The 23,165-nt window shown below is 36.8% G+C and overlaps 1 protein-coding gene across 1 annotated transcript; it reads left to right on the top strand.

Annotated features, from left to right (window-relative positions):
• The first annotated feature begins 18,346 nt into the window (after window positions 1-18,346).
• LOC112202925 (G-type lectin S-receptor-like serine/threonine-protein kinase At1g61390) lies at window positions 18,347-22,921 on the top strand. Its single transcript, XM_040519657.1, has 9 exons — window positions 18,347-18,478; window positions 19,593-20,325; window positions 20,445-20,831; window positions 20,957-21,064; window positions 21,196-21,392; window positions 21,477-21,687; window positions 22,095-22,332; window positions 22,408-22,558; window positions 22,640-22,921. The coding sequence occupies exons 1-9, from the start codon at window positions 18,347-18,349 to the stop codon at window positions 22,919-22,921; spliced, it is 2,439 nt and encodes an 812-aa protein (XP_040375591.1).
• The last annotated feature ends 244 nt before the right edge of the window (window positions 22,922-23,165 follow it).

Here is a 23,165-nt window from a genome sequence, read left to right as displayed (position 1 = left end):
GTTTCCTTCATTAATTGCACATTAATTGCCTATTTTAAATATTATTTTAAACACTATTATTACCAATTTATCCAAGAAAATTTTGAATCTCGAAGTGTTTATGTTTTTATATTAAGGATACTATTGGAAATTTGATGTTGCTTACTTTCCTATTCATACACAAACCAAACATTGGAAAGGAAAGTAAAATGCATATTCAGATTACTTTCCTGACGTTCCTAAACATTGAAAGGGAAACTAGTGGGAACCGAGGAAATCTAAAAGAGAGAGCTCCAAAAAACTCGGAATTCTCTCGGTCTAGGTTTTCGGAATATCACTCGTCCAGCGGCGCTCAGGTTCGGTGAGCTTTGCCTCGCCGCTAATGGGCCGCTGCCGGACGGGAGTTTCTATTCGCTCGGGGAGATCTGGAGAGAAGTTCTGAAACTCAGGGCTTCGGATGGGTGACAGTGGTGAGTTCTAAAGGACATCGCTGGGTGGGGTTTGCGTCGTGTAAGGATGGCATGCTTCGGCGAGGCTCTAAGGATCTGGGTGGCGGCGGGGTTCTGATGGGGAGCGGCGGCGCGGCTCTGAGGAACTTTGCGGCAGTGACGATCTAAGAGATCAGGCAACAGCTTTCGATCTTGGAGAGGGGTGCGGCGAAGCAAGTCTGATTGCGGTGGACGGTGGTGTGTCATAGTCGGGCAGGCGCGACTTGGTTGGATGGGTCATCGTGGCACGAACAGGGCGGACATGGGGGTGGCGTGCGGTGGTGCACGGGCAAACTCATGTGGACGATGATGCTTTGGGCCTTACTCCAAATCCTGATGGGCCTTGGCTTTTTGGGCTTACTCCTTTGATACCCCATTGAGCCTTTAATTTGGACTAGGGTTTTGCCTTGGCCCATCACTATGTTTCTTAGCTTTTTGTCTATTTTACAATAAGGTTCTGTTTTCAGGGACAATCTACGCACCTTTGTGCATATAGTTTTAGTATTTGGTCTTGGTCTTGTTGGCTTAATTCTCAGTGTCTCTAGTTGTACACCAATTGAGGTCTCTAGGCAACTAGATTTACTGGTCATGAGTTAGGTTGGGGAGGCCGGATCTTTCTAACGCCTCCGGCGTAGTACCAAAGGAGGATCCCGCTATGTCTCAATATTTGATTGTACAATGAGTAGGTTTATTTCTATGTACCACTGTGGGTACTACCACTATCTTCTTGTCTGTCTAGTTGACAGCGGAAATGTATGTAACGGCCTATTCTGGCTTTGATGAATATAAATTCGCCCACCGGCTCTTTTTCAAAAAAAAAAATAAAGGGAAACTAGTGGGAAATTTAGTTTCCCATTTTCATGGGAAATGCCACGGAACCAATTTCCTTTCTGCAAATCAAACGAGACCTAAGTTTTTACTATATCAATTTTGGCACAAAGCACAGCGGGACCTCAAATCACCTAAGATGAATGCAACAATTAATGTGGCTATGACACTTATGGATACAATCAATATGGAGAAGTAAATGACCAGTTATCCAATTGAATTTATCCTTATTATCTTCTTATATGGGAAACAGTCGACAGTTTGAAAGAGATTTATTACTATCATTCATCACTACAATTCGTATTTTATGGGTCATATGTTTTAGTTTGATTATTGTAATTTCGTAGACTAGCGAGCGATTTTTAAATCACTTAGAGTAATTTTTTGGATATAGATGAAATTGACATACATATCTATTTATATATAAATCCAATAAATTGACTCTTCAAAAAAAAAAAATCCTCGATATCATTTTTTTTTAAAGTTCCGATAGATATGTAAAAACTGATATTTTAATATTTGATCATGACCAACCGAGAGGTTCTTAGGCAGAGCAGACATGTCACGTGGCGGTACTCCCAACCAATAAGTGCTCATGCAGGGGGTGTTGTGGATATTCTATTTTAGAAAATTACTCATAAGTGTCATTTTAAAACTTTAATTAGCCATAAGGCTAGCTAATTTTTCTTGTACATATAAGGCCACTTGTATTTTAAGTTATTTTATTTCTGACCATTTTGCCCTTCCTGAAAGAAAACCACGGCATCATTCATTCTCTCTCTATTGCAAAAAAGAGAGTCATTCTCTCTTTCTTCTCTCTCCCCCCGGCGAGTAAACCCTTCCTCACGATCTTGCTTAGCTCCGGCAGCACCTTTCCTCACCATCTTGCTCGACTCCAAAAGCATAGGACTGTCGGATGTGACAATGCCGTCGTCGATTCCGTTCTCTATTACCATTCTCACCCGGAGCCGACCCGAACGGAGACCAGTTTGAGTAGTTCAGCCTCGAATTTTGAATCCAAATGGCAAGCCCATCACCGCATCGTCCAACTCCGGCAACCTGATGCTCCCACCATGCGAGGCGAGGAGGCTGAAGATAAAGCTTCAACTGACGAGATCGAGTGCGCAAAGAGCTCTGAACGGCCTGAATTCATCGGCAAAGATTGGGTCCGGCATTGGCACTGTCGTCAACCACTTCCAATGTGGAATCAAAGCTGGTTTCTGGTTCGATGGAGGTTTTAGGGTTTCCGACGGAACTTGGGGCTTTAATTGTGAACTAGGACTTGGATGAGATCTGTTAGGGTTCAGATCGAGTCATCACAGCGGTGGTGCTTATGGGGACCCGGAGATGAACTTCAGGAAGGTTAGAATTTCACTTGGTTTGATTTAAAATAAGAGAAATTTCTATGATGTTCAGTATCGTTTTGTCTTATTCTGAGCATTATAGATCCTGTGATTTAGTTCAATTCAATCGGTTCTGACCGTTATGAACTAAGGCAGTGCAGAAATGAGATTATAATTTAGCATTAAATTAACTATAAGCTTCGATTGTGCTTGCTTGGTTTCGCATATATATGATTTCGTATGTGATGCTCTTTATGTAGTTGGTGTCATATTTGTTATTGGATTTGACAAGAGTGGTGATCACCTTGCCATTGGAGATCGAGGCGGTCGCTGTGGAAAATCAATGCTAGTTTAAATGTTCTTTTTGGGAAACCATGTTGACTCTAGATGCTTGGGCAATGTTGAATTTTGTGCTTTTCTGGTTTCTGTGATCAGGTTAAGGAAGCTAAGGTGAACAAAGTAAAAGAAATGAACCCTGGTCCACTCACGAGTTCAGATAGTGTGCTTCTGTCTAAAAAGAGCTTCATCAGTATAGAAGATAAACCTATTGTGGAATCTTGAGATCAGTGATCAATGTTTCAATATTATAGAAATGAAGCCACCGAACATAGACGACCTGACGGGTAGTCTCTCATTCCCTCCTCTAGTCTTTACACTATCAACATGTATAATAAGCTGGTTTTGTGCAATTAGTATCTATGTCAATAGGTTTTTGTTACTGATCCAGTAGCTTTGTACATGTGTTATAGTAACTTTATATACCTATGTTAGTAGCTTTTATTATTGGTCCAGTAACTTTGTACATGTTTTATAGTGGCTTTATGTACCTATGTCAATAGTTTTTTATTATTGGTCCAGTAGCTTTGTACGTGTGTTACAGTAGCTTTGTACGTGTGTTATAATAGTTTTTGTACCTATCTCAGTAGATTTTTAAATTGCTTATTTTTTATTATCAAGTTGATAAAGAGTGCCACCTTTGCAGCGCAATAGTAGATTGCTGTTTTTAATTTTCATTTCCAGTACTAATATTTTGTTGTATCTTTGTTCTTGCAGAATTCTTCCCCTTTGCATTTGTAGTAGTAGATTCCAAAAATCATGTGAATTTGGATATTGAAGCCTCCATTGACCAAGAGATCATTCAGCCAACCAAGAAATGTGGAAATGAAGTCTCATGCTAAAGGTTACAAGATTATGCCTATGGGTTTAGAGCGTCACCATTGAAAAATGATAGTAGCATTAACACATTGACAATAGCGTTATACAACTATTGTAATAGATTTTCACAACTAGAGTAGTGGCTTTTTCCAACTATGGAAATTGCTTTTTACATAGTGATATCATTATTGAACCCTGCATACTTTTTATATCATTGAATATGTTTTCTTTTCTCGATTGCAATAGCATTTTTGTTTTGGTTGTATTCTTTATATTTCTAGCTTTGTTAGTCTCTTTGTTAGTCTCTGAGAATAGCTTTCTCAATCTCTGGGGGTAGCTTTTGTTTTGCTTGGTAGTAGTTTTTGTTCTGCTTGGTTATAACTTTTGGCATTGATGAGAGTATCTTTTGTTATTGGTGAGAGTAGTTTCTGGTATTAATGACAGTAGTTTTTATTATTGGTGTCAGTAGCTTTTAGTGTTGGTGATAGTAACTTTTGTTGGTAGGGATAATATCTTTTGGTTTTAAGGAGCGTAGCTTTTGTTGGTGACAGTATCTTTTGTTGCTGATGACAATAGCTTTTGTGACCTCGTTAGAAATTTCACTAGCGTAGCTTTTGTTACTGGTGATAGTAGCTTTTGTGACCTCGCCGGAAATCTCACCAGCGTAGCTTTTGTTGCTAGTGACAGTAGCTTTTATTGCTAGTGATAATACCTTTTGTGACCTCACTGGAGGTTGTCGGAAATCTCATCAGAGTAGTTTTTGTTGCTAGTCACAGTAGCTTTTGGTGTTAGTGACAGTAGCTTTTATGGTCTCTGGAGTTTGCGGGAGACTCGCCAGAGTTGGCCGGAGTCCCGTCAGAAGTTGGCCGGAGGTCCGGAGTTGACCGGAGACCTCGCCGAAGAGGAGAGAGAGAATAGTTGTTGACTTTTTACTCTAGTGGCATTTATGTAAATATGTTAGTTTTTATATCCAAAAGATAACACCATTTTTAATCTAGTGGCCTTATGAAGGAAAAAATTAGTTGGTGGCCTTATGGCTAAAATAACATTCAAAGATGCACTTATATGTAATTAACTCGTTTTATTTTAATTAAACATGGGTAGTTTCAGAATACAATTAAAAATAGAGAAATATGATTGGCTGAACGTATCACGTGATAGGTATGTTTGCCCTGCGCTCTACCTAAGAATTTCTCTGACCAAAATTTACATCGTTGAGTTATTTAACTTTTTGAGACACAACCGCACCGTTTATCAATGCAACATTAGGCAGGGGTTTTAATCCATACCTGTAATTCTTTGCTTGTTTATAATAATAACTAATTATATTAATTTCTTTTTAAAACCCCATGTCCCGATGATCTTATTAACTTATCACTACTAGAATAAGTTAATCACACAACAGTCATCACACAACACATGAGTTTTTGCTGTTGTCTGAGTTAATCAGACGACAGATTTTTTAAACCAGTAGTTTTTCACTTTCACCTCCACTCAACCAACACATCGTCATTTGTTAAATTTGAGAGATTTTAGACAACACTAACAAGGACATGTGTTGTCTGAATAATGAAAAAAATAAACAGACAATTAATTTACATTTATTTTTTCTCACTCACCATTAATACCCCTCATCCTCAATCCCGTTCACCCTTTCACCCTCGTCGAGCCTCTCAGCCTCTATCTCACTCACTCTTGCTCTCACTCACACTCGATACACTCTCAGTGGGTTGTCTCCGTCGATCGAGACTCACCCTCGTTCTTCTTGGTTTAAATCTTCTGGGTTTCATAACTCATCTTTGTTCTTGAAGACTTCGCCTTTCTATTTCGCTCCCTTCCAATTCAAGACCTTTTTTATTCTTCTTCACCTTTTCGCGCCACTGTTGCTCGGAAACTTTGATGGGTTCTCTCTAATTCCAACTCTTCTGGGGTCTTTCTGGAGCTGCTGAGCTTTTTGACTTGAGGGAAAGGTGATCAAACTCCGTCTCTTTTTGTTGTTGCAAGAATCATGCTTTTTATATTAGATTTTGATTATTCAGTGGCTAAATTCAAATTGATTATTCAGTGACTTCAACCTCCGATATAGCAGACCCACTCAGGCAAAGATTGAAACACAGAGAGAAGACTGCGATTCACATAGATTTTAAGATGGTAAGTAACTCTGCGCGTCCTTTTCTTTCAATTTTTTGATTATGCGATGAGTGACGACTATTTCGTTTGAAATTTCTGATTAGACGATGGCGGAGCTGAATCTGCTAACCGCCTGCACTTGTTAATCCACAGAGGAGAGACTCTTCCTTCTTCCTCTCTCAACCCAATTGCGTCTTCTGCAGGCCAACTCGCTTCCAGAAATGAAGCCCCAATTTGAGGTTATTTATGGGGTTTTGATCTAATTTTCTTTACAATTATACTTGAATATGCAATTCGATTGCCTTTTCCTTGCTATGTGTTTGTATGCAAATGTTAAGTTTTCAACGACATGAGAATTAAAGAGACCGTACATTCAATGTACAATTTGATAAAAGTAATTGAAAGATAATGAGATAATGTAGTTTTGTGTTAGGTAGGTGATGATTGACACTTCATGAACATAATTTGATGTAGGTGAAATATGGTTCTTTCGCAATTGTTTAAGCACTTGTGATATAGTTGGAAGGACTCAATTTTATTGATTTAGATTTAATAAGAATAGTTCACTGGGTTTTTTGGACAAGCCTCTTCTTCTATGGAAACAAGAGCATAAGATATGCTTCCGAATTCAAATAAGAAAAGAAGAGAAGAAAGAGGAGAATTTGGCACCTTAATGTAGATTGTTACTGGTGTAAAAATTGTTAGCTTAATTTTTTCTCCAGGAATTATTACTTAAAGATCAAATGTGTTTATATCTCATACCATCAGGCAGTGCATTTATTGAAAATTTGTGATCATTAGCTGAATTGCAATTTCAATAAATAAGCATGGGCTTTCAAACTCTCAACAATTGTGGCATTGGAGATAGAATATGAGGAGTATGTCTTGTTTGCTGGTATTAATTTGTGGCTATTTTCAATTTTCTTGCTGATTTGTAAAGTAATAAGATAACTGTAAGCATTATCTGAAGGAGCTAGGACATTTTGAATTGAATTTTGCTTTGTGAAAATCATGGGAATGATCTCAAAACTTATGATTAACAGATAGTTGCTGCTCTTTAGTCCAACTAGTAGTACTATCGTTACTCTCTATCCATATTTGGCTTTCTGTTTTGCTTCGGGTTTATGCTTTAGTTTGTTCGTTTCGTTTTACTTTTCCTTCAGTGTGGTTCTTAACTCAGGCGAGTACTTGATTACACGTAATTCTATGCATGTAATTGTATCTAAAACACTAAAAATTAGTTAATCCTCTAATCAATTATTATGTAATTAATCCATTTTTATTTATTTTGTAGTAAATAAGCGGAGTTATGGATTTCGGAAGAAGTTGTGCGAAATTGGAGCTAAATGGAGTTTACGACAAAATAACAAAAAGTCAACATTAGTCAACCATGATCAACTCGAGCGAGAGAGTGGAATCCAACCCATTAGGTCATATGTGAAAGTGTCGTGGGAAGAAAGAAAAATGGAAGAAAATAAGAAGAAAATTGCAGAAAGACAAAAAAAAGGGGTGGTACTAATTGACTAATCGATCATTGATTAATTAATCAAATGTGATTAATCAATTGATTAATTATCAATCTCACCTCCGGCCATTCATGTGGTGCAGCACATTAATTGCCTTGAGCCAATTGAATGCATACAAGTGGCAGCTCCCATTCTTCTTTCTCACAGCCACGTGCCTGATTTGCTTCTTCCTTCCTCCCACCGAAACTCACCGGATCACTGTTGGGATTTCCTTTCCTCTCTTATACGACAACAGCCACATATATATATTCTGACCCTAGAACAGGGCCGCCACCATCAATTATCTTCATCATCCCTACCAACAGTAGCCGACCTCACTGATACGCTAAAAAGCAAGCGCATAATTTAACCCTGAAATGTCATCGTTAGTATATAGTAAATAGGGATCGTTCTATTCCGGGGATTGAGGGTACACCTGTAATTGCAAAAACAAATTAATAAAAGTAAAAAGTATTATTTACAAAAATAAAACAAAGAATAAAAATATATACAAATGAACACAAAAGGGGGTTTTAGGATTATTAAATTAAAATTAAAATAAATAAAATAAAGAAAACGTAAAAACATATATATATGGGTGGAACGCAAGGAACAAAGATCAAAACCAATTCCATGTAATCAAATTCGATTCAAACCCTATAATTGATCATCTAAGTGATGTGAAAGGAGTTGATCATGTGAAACATTCGAAAGCAAATGAATTCCCATTTTTTACTTTTCAATGCTAATTAACCTAAGCGAAAGCACCTAGATTAATTCTATCAAACATGCAATCAAACCCTAGAAAGCTAGTCAATCATGTCATGTTTAACGCATTACACATAGAGAAAGGCTATCAACTCAAGTGTACAACTTAGTATGGAAAAGTCCACCTAATTGCAATTCTCTTTAATTAAATTCGATCTTTGTACAAAACCTTTACTACTTTGATTCAAGTTTACACAAAACGAAAAGTCGATTTCATGTTCTTAAACCTAGCACCAATTATATCGAAACCCTAAGTGTTTGCAACCACATAAGATTAAAATACAAAAGTTATCTATAACGCAAATTTAATTAAACAAACCCACATAAGCAACTCTCGAAGAACAATATATGAATCTGAAAATTCTCAATTAATCATAAAATTCTAGAAATTAATATTTGTTCAAACACATATGTCAACTAGTTCATAACCAACGAAATTCAAAGCAAAGGTTACAAAGGAGAATCGGATTACACCGTGAGATGGAGATGGTGATGAACGATTGATGTGGTGGTCTCTTGAATCTCGAAAGCAAGCTTCAAGGTTGGAGATGGATGATGGATGCTCACGGCTGTGCTTCTTCTCCCTTGGCCTTGCTTGAACTCGTGGAGATGACTAGAGGATGGAGAAACTCACGGCTGTGCTAAGAAGATTTTCTGATTTTTTTCTAAAGTGTAAACGCCAAAGGAGAGGAACCTTGACGTTGAGAAAGGGGGACTTTTATATAGGAGCACGGCTAGGGTTCACAAAGCAATCAGAAATTTCCACATAGCTTCCACCAATAGGAATTCGCCAAGTAAGCTTTGTGATGTGGTCCAACCAATCATAGAATGCCAAGTAAGCCTTGTGATGTGTTCCAACCAATCATAATTCTCTAAAATACCTCCTTAATATTTAATTGCCAAATTTCCTTGAAATTATTCTGATTTTCTTCATGAATTTCGACCAACATTCCTTTAGGGAATTTAGGGATGAATCTAGACGCCTTTTTAGCTTTTCCTTGGTGCACACATATTTTCCTTCCATAAATATCTCCCTTGAATCTCTCTTGGCGTCATCTCCTTGATTATTTCTGATTTTCACATTGGCAATCACACCAAATTATTCCTCCAACAATATTTCTTTCCATAAAAGTCTCCCAAGAAAATCTCTCCTTGAAATCCTCAATCAATCATCTTCAATTCCCACGTTGTCACCTTGTTTTTCCTTAAGTATTACACGGCAAATTTAATCCCCAAGGAAAATATATTTTCCTTTTTTAAAAAAAACTCTTCCTTGATTCTCTCCTTGCCATGTCATCTTCATAAAACTTCTCGTTCCATTTATGAACTCAATTCAGCTTATTTATTCCAAAAACCTGAAAATAGAAGCTTTCTAAAATAAGAAATGGAAACTTTCTTAAACTAAAATGGAAACTTTCTAAAAATGGAAAATAGAAACAACAAAACGGAAACTTTCTACAATTAGGAACTTTCCCATTCGAAGAATGGAAACTTTCCTAAACAGAGTTTTATTAAGGAAATAACGCAGAAAATATAGGGAAATAACAGTTAAAACGTCGCATTAAAATGCTCCTATCAAATTCCCCCACACTTAGCTTTTGCTAGTCCCTTAGCAAAATCACACAAAGACTCAACTAAGACTCAACGAAAATTTAAAGACTCTACACAAACAATGACTCTAATGCCCTTCAACTTTTTGTCTCAGCATCTCTTACTTTCACAACACCAAGATTAGCACTCAACCAAGAATCAATGTTTAAGCATTCGAGAGTTAATTGAAACACATAATCTTCACATACACAAGTAGAACTTGGTTGTAACAATGGTGATGGGGTCTGTTAAGCATGTTTCAGATAAATATGATTTATATCCTCACAAGGTATATCACTCTTTCTTCTCTCAGAATTCAAGGCAATGCTTAACAGCTTATAATCACTCAATTATATGTGAGAGAAAATATTTTGAGGCAATCAAATAGCTCACATATATAAGAAACGAAAAACACTTTGTGAATATAATTTTTTTTTTTTCAAAAGATCTCATGAAAGATACCAACTACTTGCACGGATGGACCCAAGCCATAGGTTCAACTCTTGTAACTCATCTCCACATCAAAGGCTGTCCCATCTTAAGGATCAAGAAGGTCTTCTCAAAGGTTGTAATGGGGCTAAGGCTCAAGGTTTTAAGAAATGAAAGATAAGGATTTTAACAAAGTGTCCTAAAAACCTAGTAGAGTTCATGTAGATGTAGAGACTTCTAGAAATCCACCAAGGCATAGCAAAACGTCATGTCCTTCCTAGGGGTAATGTAAAGAGGGCCTAATGTCTTCATGTTGGGCCCTAACTTCACTCTAAACTTCCTTTGAACTCTAGTGAATTGGACAAAGGCCAAATTTTTCTGTAGTGGGCCTTCAATTCAAAACAAACTCTAAACTCACCAAGCATGGGGGACTAAAATCCATAGATATATTTTTCTTTTTCTTTTATGGCCGTACACATTTTTTTTTCATTTTTTTTTTTTCATTTCTTTTTTTCACGGCTTTCACATATTTTTCTCTGTATGGACAAGTCTACCCCCTCACTTGAACTTTCACCTCTTCTCAATCTTCATTCTCAATGCCAAATCCTTAAGTAATGTCCCAAAAGATAGCTCCACTAAGTTTTTAGAGCAAAGGGTAGGAGTGTAGCTATACTAAGGTTCAGGGTTAAGGATTTTAAGGGTGATGAAAGAAAAGGCTTAACGTAGGCTCAAAGGGGTTAAACTAGGGGAGTCCCACGACGGGCACAAAAGGGGACACAGGCTTATTTGGCAATGGTGGTAATTCATAGGGTGCCTCTATCCTTTCCAGAATCAGGGCCATGTATTGATAAAATGTCTCAACAAGCACAAGAGCGAATTCTAGCATTCTCTAGTCCATCAAACTTAATCTATGGCAAGTAATCAATCAAATGAAAGAATAATGAGATCATTAAAACATCGCCAAGAAAATAAGAATATATTTTTCATTTATCACTCCAAGAAAAAGGGACATGGCTCAAATATCTCACATGGGCTTTTATGAATCAAAACTCATCCTAACATGCTCATATTCTGTACCAAGGTCACGAAATCCATATCCACTACACATGCATATATTTTTCATATATCTCAATTAACCAAAGAATACCATTTAAAATCATCTCAATCATGTGATCCTCTTTTAGCCATAATTTCAGAGATATAAGCTCATCCTAGACAGTTGAAAGGCATCCTATGACTCAAAAACAAAAATAAAAGCAATGAAAATTTTTAAATTTTTGACATTTTTCAATTTTTTTTTGTATTTTCCAATATATATGACTCAAAATAAAAAAGTGTAAATCCCTTCCCCCACACTTAAATATTGCATTGTCCTCAATGTAATCAATTATAAACATGCAATGAAACAAATAAGCATAGATAGAAGATATTTACAAAAATAAAAACAAAGAAGAAAAATTAAAAAATAAAAATAAAAAGAAATAGGGAAAGAGAAAGCAAATCTGTGTTTGTAGGCTCATTCACAGCTGCTTATGAATTGGGTTGCCTCCCAAGCAGCGCTTGAGTTTAACGTCTTTCAGCCAGACGGTACCTCCATTAAATAAAGTTAGTGATTATAATTAACAAAAAAAATACAATGTATAAAAACAAGTGTCCTAAAAATTACAAACTCCAAATATAATTAACAAGTACATTGTACACAAGACACGAGTTAGGTACACAAGTGAGTTAAAAAAAACATGAAAAATATTTACACAAATGTTTTTTTTTTTACCTTAGTGTATCACAACATTTTCTTTTGTTATAAATATTGTTGATATCGAATCTAATTCCAAGCGGTAAATCAAGTGGACGTGCGGCCCAAGTATAGTCGCCTAGACACAAAGTCCCTCCTACATCCTTTGGGCAACCTTACTGAAATGGCCAGGTAGGGGAGGGCGAACACGAGAGGAAAAATCCATTTTGGCATGAGCTACTCCCACATAGTGGTTTAGGCCCAGTTTTAAGCACTTCTGGATTCAAAAACCCGTCATGAACGTTGTCCCCTTCCTAGACACCATTCCACATAGGCTATACTTACTAAGATGAAAAAGGTCCTAAGTGTGAAGACAGTTCAACAAGTGTTAATAAAGGCCGCCCTCAACCTTAAGGGACCTGAACTAGGTACCAATAAGGGGTTTAGGCCAATATTAGCAAACGCGACTTCACCTATTCCATTCAATTTACAACTTACAATTAAAACTCGTATTCAACAATATAAAAAACAACCTAAGTAAATTAATTAATCTATGTTTCGAACAAAATATATACAACAAATATTCACAATTCAACAAGTGATTTTTCAATCCCCGGCAACGGCGCCAAAAATTGATCCGCTAAAAAGCAAGCGCATAATTTAACCCTGAAATGTCATCGTTAGTATATAGTAAATAGGGATCGTTCTATTCCGGGGATTGAGGGTACACCTGTAATTGCAAAAACAAATTAATAAAAGTAAAAAGTATTATTTACAAAAATAAAACAAAGAATAAAAATATATACAAATGAACACAAAAGGGGTTTTAGGATTATTAAATTAAAATTAAAATAAATAAAATAAAGAAAACGTAAAAACATATATATATGGGTGGAACGCAAGGAACAAAGATCAAAACCAATTCCATGTAATCAAATTCGATTCAAACCCTATAATTGATCATCTAAGTGATGTGAAAGGAGTTGATCATGTGAAACATTCGAAAGCAAATGAATTCCCATTTTTTACTTTTCAATGCTAATTAACCTAAGCGAAAGCACCTAGATTAATTCTATCAAACATGCAATCAAACCCTAGAAAGCTAGTCAATCATGTCATGTTTAACGCATTACACATAGAGAAAGGCTATCAACTCAAGTGTACAACTTAGTATGGAAAAGTCCACCTAATTGCAATTCTCTTTAATTAAATTCGATCTTTGTACAAAACCTTTACTACTTTGATTCAAGTTTACACAAAACGAAAAGTCGATTTCATGTTCTTAAACCTAGCACCAATTATATCGAAACCCTAAGTGTTTGCAACCACATAAGATTAAAATACAAAAGTTATCTATAACGCAAATTTAATTAAACAAACCCACATAAGCAACTCTCGAAGAACAATATATGAATCTGAAAATTCTCAATTAATCATAAAATTCTAGAAATTAATATTTGTTCAAACACATATGTCAACTAGTTCATAACCAACGAAATTCAAAGCAAAGGTTACAAAGGAGAATCGGATTACACCGTGAGATGGAGATGGTGATGAACGATTGATGTGGTGGTCTCTTGAATCTCGAAAGCAAGCTTCAAGGTTGGAGATGGATGATGGATGCTCACGGCTGTGCTTCTTCTCCCTTGGCCTTGCTTGAACTCGTGGAGATGACTAGAGGATGGAGAAACTCACGGCTGTGCTAAGAAGATTTTCTGATTTTTTTCTAAAGTGTAAACGCCAAAGGAGAGGAACCTTGACGTTGAGAAAGGGGGACTTTTATATAGGAGCACGGCTAGGGTTCACAAAGCAATCAGAAATTTCCACATAGCTTCCACCAATAGGAATTCGCCAAGTAAGCTTTGTGATGTGGTCCAACCAATCATAGAATGCCAAGTAAGCCTTGTGATGTGTTCCAACCAATCATAATTCTCTAAAATACCTCCTTAATATTTAATTGCCAAATTTCCTTGAAATTATTCTGATTTTCTTCATGAATTTCGACCAACATTCCTTTAGGGAATTTAGGGATGAATCTAGACGCCTTTTTAGCTTTTCCTTGGTGCACACATATTTTCCTTCCATAAATATCTCCCTTGAATCTCTCTTGGCGTCATCTCCTTGATTATTTCTGATTTTCACATTGGCAATCACACCAAATTATTCCTCCAACAATATTTCTTTCCATAAAAGTCTCCCAAGAAAATCTCTCCTTGAAATCCTCAATCAATCATCTTCAATTCCCACGTTGTCACCTTGTTTTTCCTTAAGTATTACACGGCAAATTTAATCCCCAAGGAAAATATATTTTCCTTTTTTAAAAAAAACTCTTCCTTGATTCTCTCCTTGCCATGTCATCTTCATAAAACTTCTCGTTCCATTTATGAACTCAATTCAGCTTATTTATTCCAAAAACCTGAAAATAGAAGCTTTCTAAAATAAGAAATGGAAACTTTCTTAAACTAAAATGGAAACTTTCTAAAAATGGAAAATAGAAACAACAAAACGGAAACTTTCTACAATTAGGAACTTTCCCATTCGAAGAATGGAAACTTTCCTAAACAGAGTTTTATTAAGGAAATAACGCAGAAAATATAGGGAAATAACAGTTAAAACGTCGCATTAAAATGCTCCTATCACTCACACCATTACCCTCTCTCTCTCTCACCCTTTACCAAACCAAAACCACCCCTCCACACCATCACCTCACCAAGATTCATTTTCCACCTCACCAAGATCCATCTCACCAAGATTCCATCAAATCCTCATCAATTTCTCAAGAGATTTCAAGAGACATCAAGATTTGAGATTGAGTACAGTGGAAAGCCATAAATCAAGGCTTGTCATAATTGCTCCATAGCAATTTGTGACTTGTTCTTGTTACTTTTCACTCCTCTTCACCTTTACCTCTTTAATTGATGTATATTGTTGTTGATTTGTGAATGGGTTGTGAGTAGTCTATTTAGGAAGCTAGGGTTTGAGCCCTAGCATGAATTTAATGTAATAAATATGTTTTGATTTAATGGAATAATGGTTTTCAATTTCGTGTTTGGCATATGTTTTATTCTATAATATTTGGCTTAGATGCATGATTAGGAGCTTGATTAACTCTTGAATATGTAAATGAGCATGTCTAGAACGAATTAGGGGACCTAATCACTTCTCTAATTTATGGCTAGGACACTTGTTTAGAACATAGTTAGTTACAATACCAATTTTGATTACCGTATTGGCTAGCTTGGGAACTTTGATTCTAGGCCTCTTCGCCTTTTGGTGCAACTAGAAGAAAGGGGGGGGGGAGAGGAGAGAAAAAAAAAGAGGAAGCGAGGGGCAAAATAGTCATTTTGGACCATATTGTGTGAGATTTGAATGTTTGAGGAGTAACTTGTTGAAATTAGGATAGTAGGGACTGAACTGTCGACGCCCTAAAAGTACAGGGAGTTACCAATAATTTCTCCTAGTTTTTATGTTACATACTCAAATGGCATTTTTGTTTAAGCCAGAAACCAGAAGAAGCAATTTTATCAGATACATACTAATGTGTTTGCCATGCAGTGGCTATATGTCTCCGGAGTATGCTATCGGTGGGATATTTTCCGAGAAATCTGATGTCTATAGCTTCAGGGTCTTGGTATTGGAGATTATTAGCAGCAAGAAGAATAGCAGCTTCTATTTATATGACCAACAACTTGGCTTCCTTGCCTATGTAAGTTCATACTCTAAAAACTAATGTAAAATAGTTGATTTTATGTGTAGTAGTCTAGCTCATTATTTAGCTTAAACCATTAAGTTGAAGCTAAATACAACACTGTCTTAACAAGTCTTCACAACAACTAATGTGAAATTTTCAGGCTTGGAACTTGTGGAATGAAGGCAGGGCATTGGAGTTAGTAGATGAAGTATTGGGTGATTCATACTCCTCATCAGAAGTAATGACAGGCGTGTGTTGGGCTTCTTTGTGTACAGGACAATGCTGCGGATAAACCAACCATGGCGGATGTAGCTTCAATGCTAAACAACGAGAAAGATGGTCCACATCCAAAGAGGCCTGTGTCCACCATCCAAAACTCAGTTTGTCATCCTGGACCATCCTATAAAAATACTAATTCCTCCAAAAATGAAGCTAGCGTTACAACTATAGAAGGACGTTAGGCAACAGCAAATTGTTGCATCAAAACCCATAGTAGGTAGACCCTCATTGATGCTTTTACACTGTATATACGGCGTGTACGTGAACACTCTTATTTGCATGAAGTTGAATCCTATCAATGAATAAAAAGACGTTCAGTTTTCTTTGCCTTTTGTTGAAACGTTCTTTCGAAGGATTACCTTCTTTGACGCTCCCCCAGATTTTGTTGCTAATTCAATTCTCACAAAAAAGCCAGCATTCAATGTTTGGCTGCGTCTGAGACATCTCAGACAAGTCTTTCAACTTTCAAGTTTATATTCAAGTCTCTCTGTAACATAAATTCTTTGAACTTGAAAGTTAAATAATACTCTCTGCAGGAAAACACAAAAGTAACGGACTGCTCTGTTTTCTTGTTTCAAAGGTTACACGAGATAAACCACTCTTTGTTTTTTACTGGCAAATGGTATTTGGGAGTTCCAGAGAGCAACCTTGAAAAGCTCTCAGGCTTTCTGTGGCTTTCTACATTATAAATACCAGGTCAAACTTTCTAAACAAGGTGAAACAACCCTCCATTCTCTTCCGGGTAAGCAAAAGATCATGGCTTTTCACTCTCATTTACGTTTTGGTTTACTTCTAACCAGAAAGGTTGTTGCATCTTTCTCAGGTCGATTTTATCTGTAGCAATGTTACCTTAGAAGCAAGCAGAGGAGGCCATAGTGAGCCAGAGCATTGATCATGAAGACAGAGTCGAAGAAATCCCGGATCACCATCAAACTGGTTTCAGCCTCAGCAACTTTCTCTGGCATGGTGGCTCTGTTTTATGATGCCTTGTTCAGCTGTGCGTCAAATCAAGTAAGAAACTTTAACGAAAACCCAACTCGGAATTTCTGCTTCTTGAGTACCCTTTGAGATTCTGAGAATTGGGCTTTGATTGTTTTTTACAGGTTGCTCAAGTTCTGCTGACATTGCCATACTATTTCTCTCAACTTGTTGCATATTTCAAGTGTTTTATGGCATTTTGGGAAGCTGGACTGTTTATATCATTAGTATTCTGTATGCTGAGTACCGAAGCCGGAAGGAGAAAAAAAATGTAAACTTCAAGAACCATGTCATCCAGGTGAGTATTCTTCCAATATAGCCAAAACAATGCCAAGAAGCCTAAAACCATTTTTTGATTCACTCCCTGTTTTACTTTGAAAATTGTTTGCGGTGGTTTGAAGGGCAAAATGGTTTGTTGGGTCCACACTGGAAAGCAATTGGTTTAGCCTTCAATTGATCCACACAATTTTTGTATACATATTTACTCTGCACTTAGTGATACCATTTTTTCTAGTCTTATACTCTACGTTAAAAGAATTCCTCTTTTAAAATTAATTCGTCTAAATTGATAATAACAAAACTTAACATACATCGTTGAGTCATTTCCCATAATTAATCTTTTGGGGCACCACTTATCTATAGTTCTATACTTCTATACGACATGAGGTAGTAGTTTGAATACTTTACTTTTTTTTTTTTTTTTAACTGCCGTATGAGAGTGACACTAGGGTAAATATGAGATTTTAATTGTGGATGTCAATTAAGAAGAAGAAGAATTGGCAGCAATGGGAATTTGGAGCTCGTAGACGGGAAAGAGAGTTCTGCTGTAATGGGTCTATTGATTTGATATACATAAATGACTAACACGATGTTTAACTTTCAAGCCTTGTATTAGAAAACTGCGGTGTTCACTTAATCAGTAACTGGTCATAAAAAGAAGAATTGGCAGCAATGGGAATTTGGAGCTCGTAGACGGGAAAGAGAGTTCTGCTGTAATGGGTCTATTGATTTGATATACATAAATGACTAACACGATGTTTAACTTTCAAGCCTTGTATAAGAAAACTGCGGTGTTCACTTAATCAGTAACTGGTCATAAAAATTTTACTAAACCACCATTAGGTGTAAATCTAATAGTTGAAATTAATTATTATTAAGTTGCCTTGTTTTGTTTTTCATGGTTAGATATACTAATTTTATTAGTCAGTTATTGAATAGGTAAACACTGTTGTTGTATAATTTATTTTAACCTTTTTAGTTATTTTTATGCGATTTTTATGACGAACACAAAAGGCCCAAATAAGGAAACTTATAATCTGGACCCTTTGGATGCCAGTCACCTAATCATACTCATTACACCCAACACCTAAAGCCCAAAAAGAAAACTTTAAATTGTACACCTTTTGGAAATTTTGGTGAAATTAAGAAGCAGATGAAGAGAGCCATCCATGGCGGCTTTTTGGCGCGCCGGTCGGCATCGTATTAGATTCACCGGTCCACCGTCAGTTTCCGAATTCTTCACGGAGTTTCTGAGTCGCCTCCACCCTTACTCTGTTCTCATTTCCTTTCAATCATCTCAGGTATGTTCGATTCTTGTTGGCTTAATGTAATTTTTAGTAGCACTCGAGCTTCCATTGATGTGAGTAAGAACTAAGAAGCTTTCTTCCTCACTGAGACTACTGAGAATTCAATTCAATTCAATCATCCGAGGCTTATATTGATATTTACTGGGTTTCATTTACTTTTTCTGAATTCCTTGGTGTTGAATTTACCTATTACATGATTTCTTTGCATGTAATCTGGGTCTCTCTTAGGATGAAAATATTATACACTGCTTTGCTTCCTTCACTTAAAGTTCAATTCTTTTTCTCAATGTTAATTGTGTCAATGGTTGAAAACAATCTTACAACAGCTCACTTACAGTTTGAATGTTATTGAAAGTGACCAGAGAATATAGTGAGATGTTTACTGTATCTTTGGTGTTACAGCTCAAGGTGTCCACAGGCTTACTTGCCTAACACGCTCCGTGTTTGTTGAAAAACTGAAAGTGGCCATAGAAGATACTGGGATGTGAGCTGTATCAATATTATAATGTCATTTAGTCACATTGAAGTTTACTGATATAAGCTTTTTTTGGTTTACAATCAGTCAATCACAATTAAAAAACCCAGGACAGCCTTAAAAATGAATATGTATAATGTAGAGTGAACAGAGCTTTGCTTCTGAAATTCTTCCAAATTGTCATTGTTTTAGCAGACGCACTATTGGGATGCCAATGGTCGTTGGAACCAAGAATGTAAGTCTTTTCAGTTTCTCCATGTTTTTTCCTTCCTGCAAATTGTATTTGTGGTCCAAAAGAAAATTGTCAACTTGATGTTTATCTAGGGTTATTGTTGCAAGTCTTGGATTACTATGTCATTGAGTCAAGTGAACTTCTAGAAGGAACTTAGATTCTCAAATTTGTCTGCCATGAATTTGAAAGCATTGGCAGAATTATCATAGAACTTCCTCAATTACTTGTTCTAAGCTAAGTTGTGTGTGGCCGAGCTGCTTTAATACTTTCATTAGCAGAGCTATCCTTGTGAAACAGAGAGTAATTGACATTGTTCTTCTGGCAAACATATCTGGGGAGGGATGCAACTGGGTAGTGTTACTTTGTTTTTCTTATTCATCTTCAGTTTGCTTCCATCACAGTATGGCGCTGAAGTATATAACATAACTCCTTCACACCCATTATCCGAGGGAGAAATTCTAGTCTCTCCTGGCCTAATATTCGAATTGGGCTTCTTCAGTCCTAATAGTTCTGCTAACAAGTATTTGGGGTTGTGGCACAAAAGTATATTTCCCCGTAAGTATGTATGGGTGGCTAACAGAGATAATCCTCTTGCAGATACAGACACCTTGGTTAGTTTGAGAATTGGAAGCAATGGGAGTCTGGAGCTCGTAGATGGAAAACAGAGTTCTGTCCGGTCAACCAATATCTCTAATTGTTCATCTGCAGTTCTCTTAGATAATGGAAACCTCATTGTCAAAGATATTATGGGAGCTGTTATGTGGGAGAGTTTTAATAATCCTAGTGACTCACTTCTGCCAAGCATGTTGATGGGATACAATAGTGGTTCTGGAAAAAGGAATTTCTTGATATCTTGGAAAAGTGAAAATGATCCATCACCGGGGTTATTCTTGTTCGGACTGTCAGCAGAGTTGCCAGCACAAATTTTCATTTGGATTAATGGATCTACTCCCCACTGGCGAAGTGGGCCATGGGATAAATCAAAGTTTATTGGTATACCCACAATGAAATCTCTGTCTCTAAATCCATTTGCTCTCATCGATAATGTGATGCAGGGAACAAGGTATTTCTCTTACATTTTTGATAAAATTCCAGGTGACAAAGTTCTTGCATATATGGACATATCTTCAGAAGGTAGACTGAGCTTTTTTTTTTTTTTTCAGAAAGTGGCAAGAACTGGAATCTTCTTTGGAAGTCATCGGAAAACCCATGCGATAATTATGGCGTTTGTGGACCTTTTGCGGTTTGCAAAGCTTCTGACTCTCCAATCTGCAACTGTTTGAAAGGGTTTATACCCAAGTCAAATGAAGAATGGAGCAAAAGAAGGACCGGAGGTTGTGTGAGACAAACGAATTTGTCTTGTGAGACGCACACAAATGAATCAGTCTCATTAAAAGGAAAAGATGGGTTTTTGAAGGTGGAACGATTGAAAGTACCCGATTTTCATGAATACCTGGCTTCTTTGGCTACAGACAGGTTTGGGGACTGCAAGATGAAGTGCCTGAGTAATTGTTCTTGCCTGGCTTATGCTGATGTTAATAACATAGGGTGTTTGGTCTGGTACAAAGACCTTGTTGATATTCAGCAGTTTCCATCTCTTGGAGAAGATCTTTATGTCCGCCTAGCAGACTCAGAACTAGGTAAATGATAATAGCTATTGCACAACTCTTACAGCACTATTTTTTGTTTGTATTGTATTGTATTGTATGTTGATAATAGCTATTGCACAACTCTTACAGAACTATTTTCTTCCTGTTTTCTTCAGGTGAAGGAAAGCCAATAAAGTTAATTGCCAGCCTTACTGCTGTTGGATTTATGATCATCTTGGTGGCTATAGTCCTCAGTTTGCGCAGGTGGCTGGCTAACCAAAAGCGTAAGAGAATTAGATGAGGGGGTCAATTAATTTAGCACATTATAAGAATTTATTATTTATTGTCTGTTACCCAAATGTTGCTTCTTGTTCAGTTCCAACTCTGTGTTTGATAGTTTTATTTGCAAAATCAGGACATGTCAAATTAACAGCACAGTGCTTGGAATCAACTAATATGATTAAGATTCATAGAGACGGTCTTCGAGAATATATAGGGAAGCATGATTTCTCGGAGCTAAAGATATATGATTTTGATAGCATAATAATCGCCACAGACAGCTTCAGCATCACAAACAAACTCGGGCAAGGAGGCTTTGACCCAGTTTATAAGGTATTTTCTTTCCTAAGAAAAACATATATAGCAGGTTCAAGATATAGACATGCATGCAATGACTAATATGTGGACATCGTGTAGGGGATGCTACCAGAAGGGAAGGAAATAGCAGTAAAAAGACTATCTAGTAGCTCAGGACAAGGTGTCGAAGAGTTCAAGAATGAGATGCTGTTGATCTCCAATCTTCAACACAAAAACCTTGTTAGGATGATGGGTTGCTGTGTTAAAGAGGATGAGAAGTTACTGATTTACGAGTTCATGCCAAACAAAAGCTTGGATACTTTTCTATATGGTTAGTTTCACTAGTGTTTTATTTTAGCTGCATATTTTACTCATCTTTACCTATATTCATTTTAATATAAAGATGCTTGAAAAGTTCTAGCTACCATAGAGTTATGATGAATTCACATGAACTAAATTTATCAAGTCAAAATTATCATAGAGTTTAATTGAGGAAGAGATTCAGGCCTGCAAGTTTAATGCTCAACAGTGTCAAATATTTTTTGTGCATGTTCAGTTCAGAAATGGATTATGTACTCACTCCTTTTCAGACATATCTCTATTTTTTAACACTTGAAGGGTAGAAATCTAGTTATATTTAAGGCTAGAAGTCTAGTGATCGTCAATGTTTCTTTGCTGTGTGCATGGGAAATATGAATAGCATTACTACTCTAACTGGGTCCATTGAATATTGATTAGATCCGACGAAGAGAGCAGTGCTTGATTGGGCTACACGCTTTAATACTATTCAGGGTGTTGCTAGAGGGCTTCTTTATCTCCATCATGATTCCTATGTGAAGGTGATACATAGAGATTTAAAAGTCAGTAACATTCTCTTGGATGAGAAAATGAATCCAAAAATTTCAGATTTTGAATTGGCACACATGGTTCGAGAAACACAGAGTCTAGAAAATACTCAGAAGGTTGTTGGAACACGGTGAAAATCAGTTCTTTAAGCCAGAAATCAAAAGAAGCAATTTTGTCAGATCGTACTAATGTGTTTGGTGTGCAGTGGCTATATGTCTCTGGAGTATGCCATGGGTGGGATATTTTCCAAAAAATCTGTTGTCTTCAGCTTCGGGGTCCTGGTGATGGAGATTATTAGCGGCAAGAAGAATACCATTTTCTGTTTATATGACCAACGTCTAGGCATCCTTGCATATGTAAGTTTATACTCTAAAACATAATGTAATTGTTGTGTACAGCTTTGGGGTCTTGACAATTATTAATGGGATTATTTTCAGGCATGGAACTTGGGGAATGATGGCAGGGCGGTGGAGTTAGTAGATGAAGTATTGGGTGATATATATTCCTCATCAGAAGTACTGACATGTGTGCATATTGGGCTTCTTTGTGTACAAGACAATGCTGCGGATAGACCAACTATGGTGGATGTAGCTTTAATGCTAAGCAGCGAGAAAGATGGTCCAAATCCGAAGAGGCCTGTATTCACTATCGAAAACTCAGTCTATCATCCTGGACTATACTATAAAAATACTAATTCCTCCAAAGTGAAGCTAGCATGACGATGATCAAAGGACATTAGGCGACATCAAATTGTTGCATCAAAATGCAATGCCTTCTGGTCATTGTCAAGCCTTCTAGCACACATTGCAGGTATTTTGCTGTAGAAAACTATCCCTTGCTCTTGGGGTTTGTAGTATATGAAGGTTTTACCCAACGTAGATAGACCCTTATTGATGCTTTCACACTTTGTATATTCAGCAATGTAAACACTTCTTGTTGAAGGATATCGACATAATGTGTGCC

The sequence above is a fragment of the Rosa chinensis genome, chromosome 5, assembly GCF_002994745.2.
Source record: "Rosa chinensis cultivar Old Blush chromosome 5, RchiOBHm-V2, whole genome shotgun sequence".
Taxonomy (NCBI): Eukaryota; Viridiplantae; Streptophyta; class Magnoliopsida; order Rosales; family Rosaceae; genus Rosa; species Rosa chinensis.
The sequence above is the reverse complement of the archived record's forward strand: the minus strand, read 5'-3'. Positions and strand labels throughout refer to the sequence as shown.

Excerpts from the sequence above, each read along its gene's own strand:
- LOC112202925 (XM_040519657.1), top strand. The coding sequence starts at position 18,347 with ATGGCGGCTTTTTGGCGCGCCGGTCGGCATCGTATTAGATTCACCGGT. Across the intron at positions 21,065-21,195 it reads GTGGCTGGCTAACCAAAAGC|GACATGTCAAATTAACAGCA; the intron begins GTAAGAGAATTA and ends TTGCAAAATCAG. Across the intron at positions 22,559-22,639 it reads GTCTAGGCATCCTTGCATAT|GCATGGAACTTGGGGAATGA; the intron begins GTAAGTTTATAC and ends GATTATTTTCAG.